Below are 15,363 nucleotides of genomic sequence, written 5' to 3' on the forward strand. Positions count from 1 at the left end.
TAATGCCAAAATGTCCTCCATTTTGAGCATGCCTAAGAAACATGCATTTATATTAACATTTTTAAAAAATTATCAAATTTTTCATGTGTCCTCCATTTTTTAAAAACATGTCCTACATTTGAAAATGTGGTCCTACATTTGTCCCAGTTTGGAGGTCCTGCCTTATGGCAACCCTAGGGCTATCATATCACCTCTTAACCTTCTTTTCTCCAGGCTAGAGAGAACATGGCCACAGAGCCTGAAAAACCCACAAAAAACTATGGATGCTGGTCATGAAAGCCTTTGACTTCACAAAGGAAAAGTATGGTCTTGTATGTTTGAATGAGAAGCTGTGAGCAACTGTGGTTGGTACTTAATGCCAAACACTTCATGCCATTACCAGCCCCTTAGTCTCAGGTTTTGCCCAGGAAACCTCAAGGCCTGGGATGATCCTCAATTGGCAATCCTTCACCCAACATCTAACCAAAGTCATCTCAAGCCAATTCTCAGGTTTCCACCTTTACCACAGAAATAAAACGTTTTCTCTCTCCAGAGGATTAAGAATTAAGAGAGGTGCGGTGGACGTAAGCAAAGGGCAATCGGTTCAATTGGCTGCAATGTGATTTGTGAAGAGCTACAGCCGGATTCTCAAACAATAAAACCCTGTTCCTGACATCATCCTTTTGCTTAAATCTATGGAGAAAACACAGGGCTTTTAAAGTATGCATTTTTAAGGGGTAAAGCAGTGTTGCCAATGGGGTGACTTTCATACGAAAACGGGGACTTTTCAGAGCTTTTGGTGTGATTTTGGTGCCTGGCTCTATTTCCGTGCGTTTTTGGTGACTTTTGCCCATTTCAGCTCCAGCCCTGACGCTGAGAGCGAGGCTGGGGGGCTACAGAGAGAGCAACCAACCCTTGGCAGTGTCACGTGGTCGCCGCCCCCGCCCTCAGGAAGCGCTCTCTCTCTCTCTCTCTCAGCCCCCGACTCCCTCTTAAGTCTAGCTTTCCTAGACTTAAGCGTACTTCCTCAGATGCATGGGAATTGTAGTTCATTGTGACACCAGAGCTCTTTTTCACAAAACTACACTTCCCAGGGTTCCCTAGCACTGAGCCAGGGCAGCTAAAGCAGTCTCAAACTTGATTATTTCTGCAGTGTGTCTTGGACCCAACTCAGGCTGCATCTTCACTCCAGAGACAATCCAGTTTCATACCATTTTAACTGCCATGGCCCAGTGCTATGAAATCCGGGGAATTGTAGTTTGTCACACCAGAGTTTGCTGAGGGAGAAGGTTAAATGTCTCCGAAAACTAGAATTCCCAGGATTCCCTAGCACTCAGCCAGGGCAATTAAAGGGGTGTCAAACTGGATTATTTCTGCAGTGCGGTTGCAGCTGAACATGTTTCTATTTGGCACAAAGCTCCCTGGACCCCCTTCATGTCAAAATAAGCATCTTAAAAGTATTAGAAAGACTGAAAGATTCTTTGGTTGGTTTTAATGGTAATTTTGAGAGTTGAAATAAGTTCCAATTATTTTTATTCAATGAGGGCTACGTTTTATTGCCATATTAACATTATGGGGACTTTGGGGGGATTTTGACTGAATATTTGGTGAGATATGGGGGGATTTGGGGAGTTTTGGGCCAAACATTTGGGGAATTATCTTCGAGGCTTGTTGGCAACACTGCTAAACTGATGCCTCCAGCATTTGCTGCCTCTTCTGACTGGAGGTCAGTATGTAATTCATTATCAGCATATTTTTATTGTCAGTTTGCAATCTTTAATACGGCGTCACCAGCCAAACAGATGGAAACGGGGGTTTCATCATGAGGACAGTTGCTACATTATTTTTTTGCAAAGTGGACATTATTAACACTTATATCAGGCTCTTGAGGAGCATGAAGGAAATTGGCTCAGATTTCCCAAAACTAACCACTCCCTTTCTTAGATTTCGGCAGCTGTGCTGGACAAAAAAATACCTCATTTTAAGGCGGGGAGAAGGGACATGTGTTTTACTTACTAGCAACAGGAACACCAACAAGATTGCAATATTCCCATGGGCCCAGAAAACTCTGCAAACTGCTCAGTCCTCACATCTCCATTCCAAACTACAGCTGAATTCTATGCAGAATCCCTGATTAATTGAGATCGCTTGCAGGATCCCTAATTGGTAAGGATCCCTGGTTGGCTGGGATTCCCTGCCAGATCTCGAATTGCTTGGCAAAGAGGAACCCATATTTTTAAAAGAAGATTTAAGCAGCAGCACCAATTGGCAAAGGAGTTAGACAAGGCTGCATCTTATCCTCTCTACTTGTCCAACTTATATGCAGAACATAGTGTAAGGAAAGCAGGATTGGACACAGAAGAAGGAGGAGTGAAAATAGGGGGAAGGAATATCACCAATCTAAGATATGCAGATGACACCACAGTACTAGCACAAAACCTCAAAGACCTGGAACAACTACAGTACTAAGAAAGGTCAAGGAAGAACGTGCAAAGGCAGGCTTACTATTGAACATAAAGAAAACCAAAATAAAGACCACAGGGAACCTACACAAATTCGACAACGAAGAAATAGAAATAGTAAAAGAGTTTCCATACCTGGGATCAAACACTGATTGGAACGGGGACTGTTCCCAGGAAATCAGAAGAAGATTAAGAATGGGAAGGACAGCCATGAAAGAACTAGAGAAGATCCTAAATGCAAGGATATGCAACCGAGCACAAAAGTAAGAATTGTGTATTGTATTCCCTATTACCATGTATGGATGTGAGAGTTGGACACTTAAGAAAGATGATAGGAAGAAAATCCATTCATTTGAGATGTGGGGCTGGAGAAGAGTGCTGAGGATCCCATGGACAGCCAAAAGGACAAAGAAATGGGTCCTGGAGCAGATCAAGCCAGAAAGAAGCCAAGATGACAAAACTCAGGTTGTCATACTTTGGCTACATCATGAGAAGACATGAATCACTGGAAAGAACAGTAATGCTAGGAAAGGTAGAGGGAAGTAGAAAGGCCTCATGCAAGATGGATGGACTCTATTCAAGAGACCACTTTGAGTATGAGTTTGCAGGAGTTGGGCAGAGAAGTGAAGGACAGAGGGGGGTCTTGGAGATGTCATGCCATGCGTCCCGATCGACTCGAAGGCAGTTACCAACAAATCAGTGGTGATGGAAAGAACAGGAAAAGCTGTTGGGTTTTGGCAAGGGAGGATCACAGGGCTTCGTAGCCTTACTTTATCTCGAAAATTTCTTCATGGGAAAATCAGACATTGACTCAAGATGCACGACAGTCTTGGCTTAGGACAAGGATAAATGATGCAGAACATCTCCTCTTCCTATTGTCGAGTTAACTGAATGAGAACTACTTTTGAATTCTGAACTCAGTTTTTAGCAATGCATCTGAGCTGAGGAGGAAGGGAGGAAGCTAGAGAAACCAGGGAACTTTAAAAGGAGCTGAAAAGTGGGACAGCAGAGGATCAGGCAGAAGTGTCCCTGCCAAAGCAGGACACTTGAAGGTATGGGCATCTCCAGGCTGATTTTTTAAAGTCTGCTTCATCGTGTCCACAGCAGGTCCAAAAATTTAAAATCAAACATACTATAAAATCAAAAATCAAAACCCTACTCATCAAGGCTCAGAGGTAGCAAAGAACAGGAGTACACAACCAGCAAAAGCTCCAATGCCTGAGAGCATAAAAATAGCTTCAGTTGGTCCTGTTAAGGGTGTCAGGTCAGCAGCAGTTAAATCTCCTGCCTGAGCAATATGAAAAGACTCCTGCCTAGACAGCGGTGTACCAAATATCCCTGACCAGTGCAGATCATTTTTAACCCACACTCCTCCATCTCTCTTCAACATCCTTTTCCAGGTCTGGAGGAGCTGCTGGATGACAGGAAAGGGAAAAGACTTTCTTCTCTGCCCAGCTCCCTAAGCTCCCAGATGCAGAAGGTATCTCTTTCCACCAATGCATCAAGGTCTATAGAAGGATAGTGTCTAGATCAAGGGAAGCCATAGTGCTACTCTATTCTGCTTTGGTCAGGCCCCACCTGGAATACTGTGTCCAGTTCTGGGCATTAAAATTCAAAAAGGATGTGGAGAAACTGGAGCCATGTGTCCAGAGGAGGGAGACTAAAACGGTGAAGGGCCTGGAAACCATGCCTGGGGATGTTTGGCCTGGAGAAGAAAAGGTTAAGAGGTGATATGATAGCCCTCTTTAGGTATTTGAAGGGGTGTCACATTGAAGATGGAGCAAGCTTGTTTTCTGCTGCTCCAGAGAATAGGACGCAATGGAACAATGGATGCAAACTGCAGGAAAAGAAATTCCAGCTCAACATTAGGAGGAACTTCCTTACAGAAAGGGCTGTTTGACAGTGGAACACACTCCCTCAATGGAGAGTGATGGAGTCTCCTTCTTTGGGGGTCATTAAGCAGAAGCTGGATGGCCATCTGTCGGGGATGCTTTGATTGTGATTTCCTGCAGGGCAGAATGGGGTTGGAGTGGACGGTCCTTAGGGTCTCTTCCAACTCTAGGATTCTATGGGACCCCCCCCCCCATGAGGTGTCACCCAATGTGATCCACATCCCCTGCATACCGCTATTGATACCTCATGCCTAGAACCACCTGCTAAGGTTAGGACCACCTGCTAACATTTGTCCAGGATGCGAATGAATACTCCACACCCATCTGCCCAATGACAGAACCTGAACTCGCTACAGGAGTGACCAACTGGCTCACCATAATAGAAGCAGGGGTTCTGCAGGTCTGAGAGTCAGACATCCCCTCGCAACCCTTACCATCATCACAGAGATTCATCTTGGAGAGGTTTTTCTCATCAAATGGTTCTTCAAAAATGGATCCGTTCTCCTTCTCACTGAAGGTGTGTAGGTACATGGCTTTGTTCTCCATCTCTTGGCCTGCAGGCATAATACAGGAGGAACTAGTGAGGAACAAGTGATGGGGCAGAAACTTACTGGGTCACAAGTGTAGCTGTCTGAGTGTTGGACCATGAGACCTAGGTTCGAAACCCTGCTCAACCATGGAAACCCGCTGGGTGATCCTGGGCAAGTCACATTCCCCCATCTTCTAATGGGAAACTTGTTCTGAATAAAAGTTTACTGAAAGCCAGGGTTTGAGTGTAGGACTACGACTCTGAGAGTCCTGGGTTCGAATCCCTGGTCAGCCACAGAAACCCACTGAGTGATCTTGGACAAGTCTCACTCTCTGAGCCTCAGGAAGGCACTGGCAAACCTTCTCAGGATATATTTGGTCAAGAAAACTGGGACAGGGCTGCATGTTTTTAGAGTCAGCATGGTGCAGTGGTTTTTATTTACTTATTTATTGTTTGTTTGTTTTCATTTGTATGCCACCTTTCTCCCAGGAGGGACCCAAGGCAGCTTCCAGATAAAATCATTTTAAAATCTCAGTAAAATTCAAAACAACTAAAATCATCTACACAAAATATAAAATCATATAAAAATATACCAAAGTTCAAAACATAGCTAAAATCTGCCTCCACTGTAAAAAACTCCCACCTGATATGAATTATATATCTAATGCCGGCTTAAATAAAAATGTCCTGGCCTGCCAATGCAAAGCAAGCATTTTAAGTGTTGGACTAGGACTCTCTGAGACCTGGGTTCGAATTGCTGCTAAATAGTAGTCCCCAAACTACCAGTCCCAGAATTCCATAGCATAGACAGTAGCAGTTAAAGCAGTGTTGAAGTGTGTTAGTTCTGCAAGGAAGATGCAGCCTTGGCCTCTAAAAAGATTTTAAAGCATCCTGAAAGGGGCAGAAAATCAGTGAAGAGAGTCAACCAACATCTGCAGCCTAGAAAAGTGTTCATCCTTTGAACCCAAAGAGAAGTCCCATTATTGGTACTTGCATGGAGCACTTTAAGTACTGTCGATGAATCTATCTTGAGAGAGCACTTTAATTAATGTACTTCAATGTATTTGGATTGGGGAAACAGAAAAAAGATGGAAGGGAGAGAAGGGGAAATACGCATGAAAAAGAGAGATTCCAGTGTCCTAAGGAGCATTTTGACTGGGCAGAGCTCAGAGGAGAAAAGGATGAGAGAACCTTTGAGTTGTAAGAGACCCCAAGGGCCATCCAGTCCAACCCCATTCTGCCATGCAGGAACTCTCAGTCAAAGCACCCCCAACAGATGGTCATCCACCCTCTATTTAAAGACCTCCAAAGAAGGAGACTCCACCATCCTCCAAGGCACTGCGAAAAAGCTCTTACTGTCAGGAAGTTCCTCCTAATGTTGAGCTGGAATCTCTTTTCCTGCAGTTTGCATCCATTGCTCTGTGGCCCAGTCTCTGGAGCAGCAGAAAACAAGCTTGCTCCCTCCTCAATGTGACACCTCTTCAAATATTTAAACATGTCTATGCTTCTCTTAACTTCCTCTCCTCCAGGCTAAACATTCCCTGCTCCCTCAGTCTCTCCTCCTAGGGCTTCATGGTTTCCACACCCTTCACCATTTTGGTGGCCCTCCTCTGGACATGCTCCAGATTCTCAACATCCTTCTTGAATTGTGGTGCCCAGAACTGGACACAGCATAATTATTATTTTATTAACTGTGCCCGCCATACACAGGTGCGTTATATGCGGCTTTAACCTTATAGTGGAAGGTTAAGCCTCTGGGAAATAAATGGTGTGTGCACCCGTGGTGCATGCGCCGCACTGAACACAGAAAAGCCCCCACATTGAAACTAATGGGGTTTGAATGTACAATTTCCCCCCCATACGCTGTGTGTGTGTGTGGGGGGGGGGGGGTGTTCCAGAATGGAACCCGGCATATAGGGGAGGGCCCAGAACTGGACACAGTATTATTCCAGGTGAGGTGATGCCTGACCAAAGCAAATTTCGTGGCACTATTACTTCTCTTGATAGACACTATACTTCTATTGATGCAACCAAGAATCACATTGGCCTTTTTAGCTGCTGCATCACACTGTTGACTCTTATTCAACTAGTGGTCTACTAGGACTCCCAGATCCCTTTCAGATGTACTGTTCTTAAGATAGTGTCCCCCATTCTATACTTGTGCATTTCATTTTTCCTGCATAAATACAGTACCTTACATTTCTCTGTGTTGAATTTCATTTTCTTGGCTTTGGCCCAGCTTTCTATCAATTAAGGCCATTTTGAATTTTGATCCTCTCTTCTGGGGTATTAGCTATTCCTCTTAGTTTGATGTCATCTGCAAATTTGATAAGCATGTCCCCTGTTCTTTCATCATTGATAAAGATGTTGAATAGCACTAGGCCCAGGACAGAACCCCATTAGACTCCCCACTGGTCACTTTTCTCCAGGATGAAGAACATAGATGGATTGAATTCAAGCTGAGCTGGGGATTCTGGGTCCTGTGGTCCAAAAACGTCAGCCTTCCATTTTGTCCAACTTAATCTTAATACTAGCAATTAAGCAAAGTATATAATAATTTCTTCTCTGCATCCAAACAAAGGTTCAGATTGCTAAGGTCCATCATGCCTTCTTTTTCATCTAAAGGAAGCCAAGGGAGTTGGGTATGTTTAGCCTGGAGAAGATACAATGAAGGAGTGACATGATAGCCCTGTTTAGGTATTTGAAGGGGTGTCATATTGAGGAGGGAATAAGCTTGTTTTCTGCTGCTCCAGAGAACAGGAGATGGCGCAATGGATGCAAGCTGCAGGAAAAGAGATTCCACCTCAACATTAGGAGGAGCTTCCTGTCAGTGAGAGATGTTCCACAGTGGAACGCTTTCCCTTGGAGTGTGGTGGAGTTTCTTCTTTGGAGGGTTTTAAACAGAGGCTGGATGGCCATCTGTCAAGTGTGCTTTGACTGAGAGTTCCTGCATGGCAGAATGGGGTTGGACTGGATGGCCCTTGGGGTCTCTTCCAATTCTATGATTCTATGGCACCTCTTTTAAAGAGATGCCCAATCCATCTTGGGCCTGGCGTCAGAGATGAAAGGGGACCCTTCCTTCTTCCTCTCCTTCTACTCCCACCTTTAATCTCTAAAGCCTTCCTTTCATCCCCCAAACCTTTGAAATTTCAACCCACGCGCCACCTTGGCCGGGAGTGGGCTGCCTCTCTGATCCGTCCAGCTCCACCGTCGCCCCATTAAAATGGTCAGCCTTGGCTGCTTCTTTTTAGCCCTCTGTTTCTCATGACCAACAGAGCAAAGCCAAGACCTGTCTGGCACCCGAAGCATGCAGATTCCTCAGGGTCAGTTTTCCAGAGTTAAGTGCAAAGCTATGTAAGAAGGACTGGATTTTCTGCTGAAACCTTGTGCCAACCAGAGAACAGAAACCTGTTGGTGAAGTAGAAGGTGGTAGAAATTTTGCATCAAGCAGGCAGAGATTAACTCTTGCTTTACACAGATCTGTGTCTTCGCTCCACCCGACCAGGGGCATGCTGCTTAATAATAATAATAATAATAATAATTTTTATCAACTACCCAAATCCTAGAGTTGGAAGAGACCCCAAAGGTCATCCAACCCAACCCCATTCTGCCATGCAGGAAGACACAATCCAAACTGTCTTCATACCTTTCCACCATTGCATTGAGGTGGAGGACAACAAAAAATTAACACACAACATACACCAAGCACAACATCAGTTAAAACACACATCCTGTAAAAGCACGCATCACTTTCAATCCCAAACCTCCTACCGACTGTCAAGTCCCAGGAAATGATTCAGGTGATTAATTCCATTTAAAGCCTACTTTTGTATGCTTTTAATTGGGTGGTTTTTAAAAAAAAAAAATATGCAAGCTGCTTTGTGTCCCATTTGGGGAGAAGGCAGGAAATAAAAATAATGATGATGATGATGATGATGATGATGATGATGATGATGATGATGAAAATGTAGTTGGTCTGGGCTCCGAGGGGAAGGGAAACCCAGTGCGTCCTTCCATCTTCTCCCCTCTGAGCTGAGACATCTCAGCTATTCAACATTTTTATCACTGACTTGGATGACAGAATTGGGGGCATACTCATCAAATTTGCAGATGACACCAAATTAGGAGGAGTAGCTAATACTCCAGAGGACAGGATCAAGGTTCAAAATGACCTGAATAGACTAGGAAGTTGGGCCAGAGCTAACAAAATGAAATTCAACACGGAGAAATGTAAGGTTCTGCACTTTGGGCAGAAAAATGAAATGCAGAGATATAGGATCCTGGGGGACACCTGGCTGAATGAAACTTCGCGTGAAAGGACTCATGTTCAACTTGTGCTCTACTTGGACTCCCAGATCCCTTTCACACAGATAAGTCTCTCGTTCAGCCAGGTGTCCCCCATAATCCTATATCTGTGCATTTCATTTTTCCAGCCTAAGTGCATTACCTTACATTTCTCCATGTTGAAATCCATTTTGTTAGCTTTGGCCCGGCTTTCTAGTCTATTCAGGTCATTTTGAATCTTGAACCTGTCCTCTGGGGTGTCAGCTACTCCTCCTAATTTGGTGTCATCTGCAAATTTTATAAGTATGCCCCTAATTCTGTTCTCCAAGCCATTGATTAAGATGTTGAATAGCCCTGGGCCCAGGACACAGCCCCACTGGACGCCCCACTGGTCACTTCTCTCCAGGACGAAGACAAGAAGCCATTGCTGAGCATCCTTTGAGTTTGGTCAGTCAACCAAGTACATATCCACATAACAGTTGCATTTTCTAGCCCACATTTTCAAAGACAGGAAAACTGAGGCTAAGGGAAAGAAAGCTGGTGGCCGACACAGTCTGGTCATTCTGGGGGCCACCTTTTCAACTGCAACTCTCCAAATTCCCCACCACCAACAACATGGGAGTTGCAGTCCAAATTTGTGCCCCTGTTAATTCCCAAAAGTAGCTTTAATTTTCGCCTCCCAAGTGCTGCCCAAATGCCAGCCAGCAAAAGCATCTTCCCTGGACATCTCAGTCTTCGGATGAATGAGAAAGGGCTGCATCTGCACTACAGAATCAATGCAGTTTGACACTGCTTTGACAGCCATGGCTAAAAGCTATGCAATGCTGTAGTTTTGTGAACTATTTAGCTTTCTCTGGGACTACACCGAACTAGAAATTGTGAAGGATGGAGCCATGGCGGTTAAAGCGGTGCCAAACTGCTTTAATTCTGCAGTGCAGATGCACCCAAGACCTAAGTTACTCACCTGAAGGTGGCTGAGAGGCTTGGCTGCTCCAAATGGCTTTAGACCTGGTTCCAAGCATCGTAGAAGGAGCAAAAGTAACTTATTAAAAATAACTTTTGCAAAAATTAAAAAATTAAATTAAATCAAACTTTTGGTTTGGTTTCCCAAATTACTTCCAAGGCGAGGCAGAGCTTCCAGCCTTCCTTGAATGATCCCCTGGAGAGGCTCTTGCAGGGCCCCTACTCTCGAGGAGGCAAGGGAGATGCCAAGTGCCCCCAAGGACCCCTTGGCTCTTCCCAGTTCTGCAGCCAGGAGCTCTCCAGCAAGCAAAGCTGAGGCTGAGCAAGGTCTGGGGATGGAGTGGGAGGGACTGCGAGGCAGCCTCGGAGGCAAGGCCAGCTGCAAAGGGAGGACTTGGGGGGAATGTATCTGTGCTTCTGCAGAAATAGCCCTGGAAAGGCTTTGCTAAAAGTTTCTGTTTGGAAAAGTTTGCGGGACGCTGCGGGCTGCAGGAAAAGGCATAGAGAGGCCCGCCCCCTGGTGGCGGCCTTTGGGAATGCAGCCCCAGGAGCAGCATCTTTTGGTGGAGGAAGAGAGTTGGAAGAGACCCCAAGGGCCATGATTGTTATTGCTGTCCTTGTCGTTGCCTTCGTTGTTGTTGTTGTTGTTGTATTTTATTATTTTATTTATATATTATTATTATATTGTTATGATAATGTTGTTCTATTTTATTATAATAATAATTATTTTATTTTATTATTTTATTATTTATTTTATTATTTATATATTATTATATTATGTTAGTGTTGTTGTTCTTTTTATTATTATATTATTATAATATATTTATTATTCTTTTATTATTTTTATTATTTTATTATAATAATAATTTTATTATTTTAATTTATTATTATATTATTTATATATTATTATTATAGTGTTATGTTAGTATTGTTGTTCTATTTTATTATTATATTACTATATTATATTTATTATTATTATTTTATTATATTATTTATATATCATTATTATATTATTTTTGTGTTGTTCTATTTTATTATTATATTATATTTATTGTTATTTTATTATACTATTTAAATATTAATACATTGTTATGTTAGTATTATTCTATTTTATTCTATTTCTTATTTTATTATTTTACTATTATATTGTTATTATTATTATTATCCACATAATTAAGAACTATTGCTTCCTTGGCTAATTTTAAGGACGAATTGAAGGTCCTTTTGTTTAGGGAGGCATTCCTGCTGCTGACTTTGTCTTTATGTTATATTAGTTAGTACTATTTTAGAGATATTTTAATCATATAATGTTGTTGTTTTAGATTGTACGCTGCTTGGCAAGTTTTTATTCTCCTCCTCCCATATTTTATTTGATCCTTACTGTGTAAAGCGCTATGCAAACGGTGCTCTATAAATAAATGTTAATAATTAATAATAATAACAACTGCACCATAAGTTTACATGGCACTTTACAGATACAATCAATTCACAACCTTAAATGCTGCCAGAGGCATACAATCTAAGGATCCATCAGGTCCAACCCCTTTCTGCCATGCAGGAACTCACAATCAAAGCACTCCTTCCGATTTCTTAACTCCAGTTTCCATTTTGATTAATGGCTGAGCCAAAGTATGGAAAATCTCAAACTATTTCAATGTCTTCGTCACTGAGATTGCAGTTATGTAATAGCTTTAAGCAAAGCAGGGACGCAGCTAGGATTTTAGGAAGGGGAGGGGGTCCAGACTAAGTGCCACCATTATAATGGGGCTTGGGTGCAGCGGCGCAGCAGCACACACCATTCATTTTTCTATTGGAAGGGGGGGTCCAGACTCCAAGATCCCCCCCTTGGCTACGTCCCTGAGCAAAGGCAGGATGGCCATCTGTCAGGGATGCTTTGATTGAGAGTTCCTGCATGGCAGAATGGGGTTGGAGTGGATCAGGGCCCTTCTTGGGGTCTCTTCCAACTCTATGATTCTAGGATCCTGACTCCAACGGGATCCTAGCCTATCGTTCGGTGATTATTCCAAAATCTGTGGGGATAGGTATCTCTTTAAAAATGCAAAATCTGTTTTTCACTTACGACACTCCCTTATGCATTTTGGCTATTTTGGTTGGTGTCAAGTGCTACTTGTTCTGCATTTTATAGTAATTTCCCCTTAAGTCATATAGCTCAAGGTATATTTTAGCCTTACGTCCCACATTTCCCCCACTGGCTTCATTGTAGATTCTGCTTAAGGTTTGTGCCCATTTTACGATTGCTTCTTTTATCACCACATCTTCGGTTATCCGGAGTGGATTTGAGCCCTGGTTCCAAATTTGGGGGTCAGACTGTCATCACAAACCTTCCCTCCATCTCTTCTATGGACTTTATCACCCAGGGAAAATTGGAAGGTGAACCAAAGGTTAACCCGGGGTCATCCAAGGTATTTCATGTAATTTCACAAAAGATTTTCAAATGACGTCGCACATAAACAGCACGCAATCCAAACGCAATCGTGAGACATCCCAGAAATCGCTGAATTTGGAAAAATATTGAATTTATAAGTCCTTTTCCACTGTGAATTCACAGTCAATTCGCATCTGCCTTAGTATGAAATGCATCTCCAGTTTGGCCATGAGATCCTGTCCTCCCTGCGCATGTGCAAAGACGCTAATTCGAAATCAAGAAGCCAATGGGTATGTACTAATGTGGTAAGTTAATTTGCATTTGCCCTGCTTTCTCTTTCAGATGGATGCTGTGTTGGTCTATGTGTGTGATAAGCTACTACGTAATTTCTTGCATTTTTGGATTGCCCCCCCTTCTTCTTCTTTCAGGACAGTGATACATTCCTCCGTGTGAAAAAGTCCTCTGAGCACTTTCCATCTCCATCTCTGAACGCAGCCTCCCTTAGCAGATGGGTGAAGGGGCTGGACATTCCCACACTGCCAAAGGCACAGCTGTGTTTATCTCTCGGTTCTCCAATCCATGGGGGGGGGATTTTGGCCCCGTTCCCTGAACCCTGTTGTTGAGGGAGGGTCTGCCTCTCACATTGCATGAGGCAGAGGAGCTGTGTGCAACCAGACAGACAATGCTGAAACAAGAAATATATAGGTTGGGATCCTCTGTTAGGGCTGAAAGCATAGCTCTTGGCATGTGGAGTTCATGTGATGAATTTGCTGTGCATTGGATAGCCACTGAATGTGTACCAAATGCACAACTGAAACGAACGGCCACTGAATGTGCGACCAAACGCACAACTGGAATGAGCGGCCACTGAATGTGCGACCAAATGCACAACTGGCATGAATGGCCACTGAATGTGCACCAAACGCACAACTGAAACGAACGGCCACTGAATGTGTGACCAAACTCACAACTGGAATGAATGGCCACTGAATGTGCACCAAACGCACAACTGAAACAAACGGCCACTGAATGTGTGACCAAACTCACAATTGGAATGAATGGCCACTGAATGTGCACCAAACACACAACTGAAACAAACGGCCACCGAATGTGCAACCAAACTCACAACTGGAATGAACGGCCACTGAATGTGCAATCAAACGCACAACAAACGAATGGCCACTGAATGTGCGACCAAATGCACAACTGAATGTGAATCTGTGCACAGTGGCAAGGCATGCACAGTGGCTGCATCTGCACTCCATAATTAATGGAGTTTGACAACACTTTAGCCGTTGTGGCTCCATCCTATGGAATCTTGGGATTTGTAGTTTGCCATGGCACCACAACTCTCAGAGAGAAGGCTAGGTATCTCACAAAATTGCAAATCCCAGCATCCTCTACATGGAGCCATGGTAGTTAAAGTGGTGTCAAACAACAACATTAATTCTGCAGCACAGACGCAGCCTGAGAGAAGGGTCTTTCCCATAGATCTCCACACTGGAGCAGACTTTTTGTGGCTCTTTTTTGCTGGCAACAGGCTAATGCATTTCTGGAATCCTGAGAATGGCTGCATCCACACTTCAGATCTACCATTCCCAGAATTCCATAGCACTGAGTAATGGCAGTTGAAGTGGTGTCAAAGCGAGTTATTTCTGCAGTGCAGAGGCAGCCAATTTCTGCTTCCTCCAAAGAAGAAAACCTTTTCCTCCCTGGAGTTTTGGATCCCAGCTTCATTGCAGCTCTGCAGACCTTGAAAATCAGATATTCCTTTTCTTCTTTGTCTATTCTGATTCCTTTTAAGAACGATGCCTGTTTTCGGAGCCAAGGAGGTTCAGTCTGTCCTTCTCTGGCGCACTAATTGAAGCAATTCAGGCAAGGCATAACCTTTCAAAAGGAATAGATAATACGCTTGCAAAAGTATTCCATGAATATTCCCTTGTTTTAATGAATGCACCAGAGGCAGAGCGGAAGGAGAAAAAACATTATTTGTCAGGAGCTCTTACAACATCATTGGGAAAGAATTACTCATAAGCAACATCCAGAGCATAGGGAAGGTTGGGAAATACATTTGGACTGAAGTTCCCAGAATCCCCGACCCCCATGGCCACTGATAGGCAACAGTTGGAACATGAGAGAATTAATTTTTTGGGTTGCATCACCCAGAATCCCCCAGCCAGCCAGCATGGCCACTTATGAGTGACATCTGGAGCTCCAGAAAGTTACATTTTTGGATTACAGCTCCCAGAATCCCCAAGCCAGCATGACTATTCATAAGCAACAGCTGGAGCCTGAGAGAGCTACCGTTTTGGTCTACTACTCCCAGAATCCCCTGTCTAGCATGATCATTTACGAGCAACATCTGGAGCTTCAGAAAGTTTAATTTTGGGGTTACAGCTTCCAGAATCTCCCAGCGAACATGACTATGGGAGTAACTCCAAAAGAGTAACTCTTCCAAGTATTGCTAAGGCATGGTAGAGGATGCTTTCCTACCAATGATGCTGAAAGAAGAAGCAGTTTGCTAGCCTGGGTTCAATTCTTTAAAGGTAATAGAAGAGGGGTGGGAGGGCGGGCAGCCTGTTTGTCCCCTGCCTCAGGCAGCAAACTGTCTTGGGACGGCTGCAGGAAAGGGAATATTGCAGTATCCCAAGTTTGACTGCATAGATCATGAAATGCCATGGCAGGCCCTTAAAGACATTGGACTGCCAACACATCTGATAGCCCTGATGAAAAATCTGTACTCGGGACAAGAGGCAACTGTCAGAACAGAACAAGGAGAAACAGAATGGTTCCCAATTGGGAAAGAGCTCAGACAAGGCTGCATCCTCTCACCCTTTCTGTTTAACGTGTATGTAGAACACGTATAAG

The 15,363-nt window shown here is 43.6% G+C and overlaps 2 protein-coding genes across 2 annotated transcripts in view; both read right to left on the reverse strand.

Moving 5' to 3' along the window:
- The window catches only part of SCARA5 (scavenger receptor class A member 5), a 165,979-nt gene extending 155,542 nt beyond the window's left edge, over positions 1-10,437 (reverse strand). The window contains exons 1-2 of the mRNA XM_042448836.1: positions 10,111-10,437; positions 4,768-4,887 (exon numbers count right to left, since the gene is read on the reverse strand). Coding sequence (XP_042304770.1) covers positions 4,768-4,887; positions 10,111-10,168 — 178 coding nt within the window. The 5' untranslated portion in view covers positions 10,169-10,437. The remainder of the gene's footprint in view (positions 1-4,767; positions 4,888-10,110) is intronic.
- LOC121919807 (protein FAM71C-like) overlaps positions 1-15,363 on the reverse strand; it is a 1,121,343-nt gene that overhangs the window by 205,940 nt on the left and 900,040 nt on the right. The window lies entirely within an intron of this gene.

This window comes from Sceloporus undulatus, chromosome 1 (assembly GCF_019175285.1).
Source record: "Sceloporus undulatus isolate JIND9_A2432 ecotype Alabama chromosome 1, SceUnd_v1.1, whole genome shotgun sequence".
Lineage (NCBI taxonomy): Eukaryota > Metazoa > Chordata > Lepidosauria > Squamata > Phrynosomatidae > Sceloporus > Sceloporus undulatus.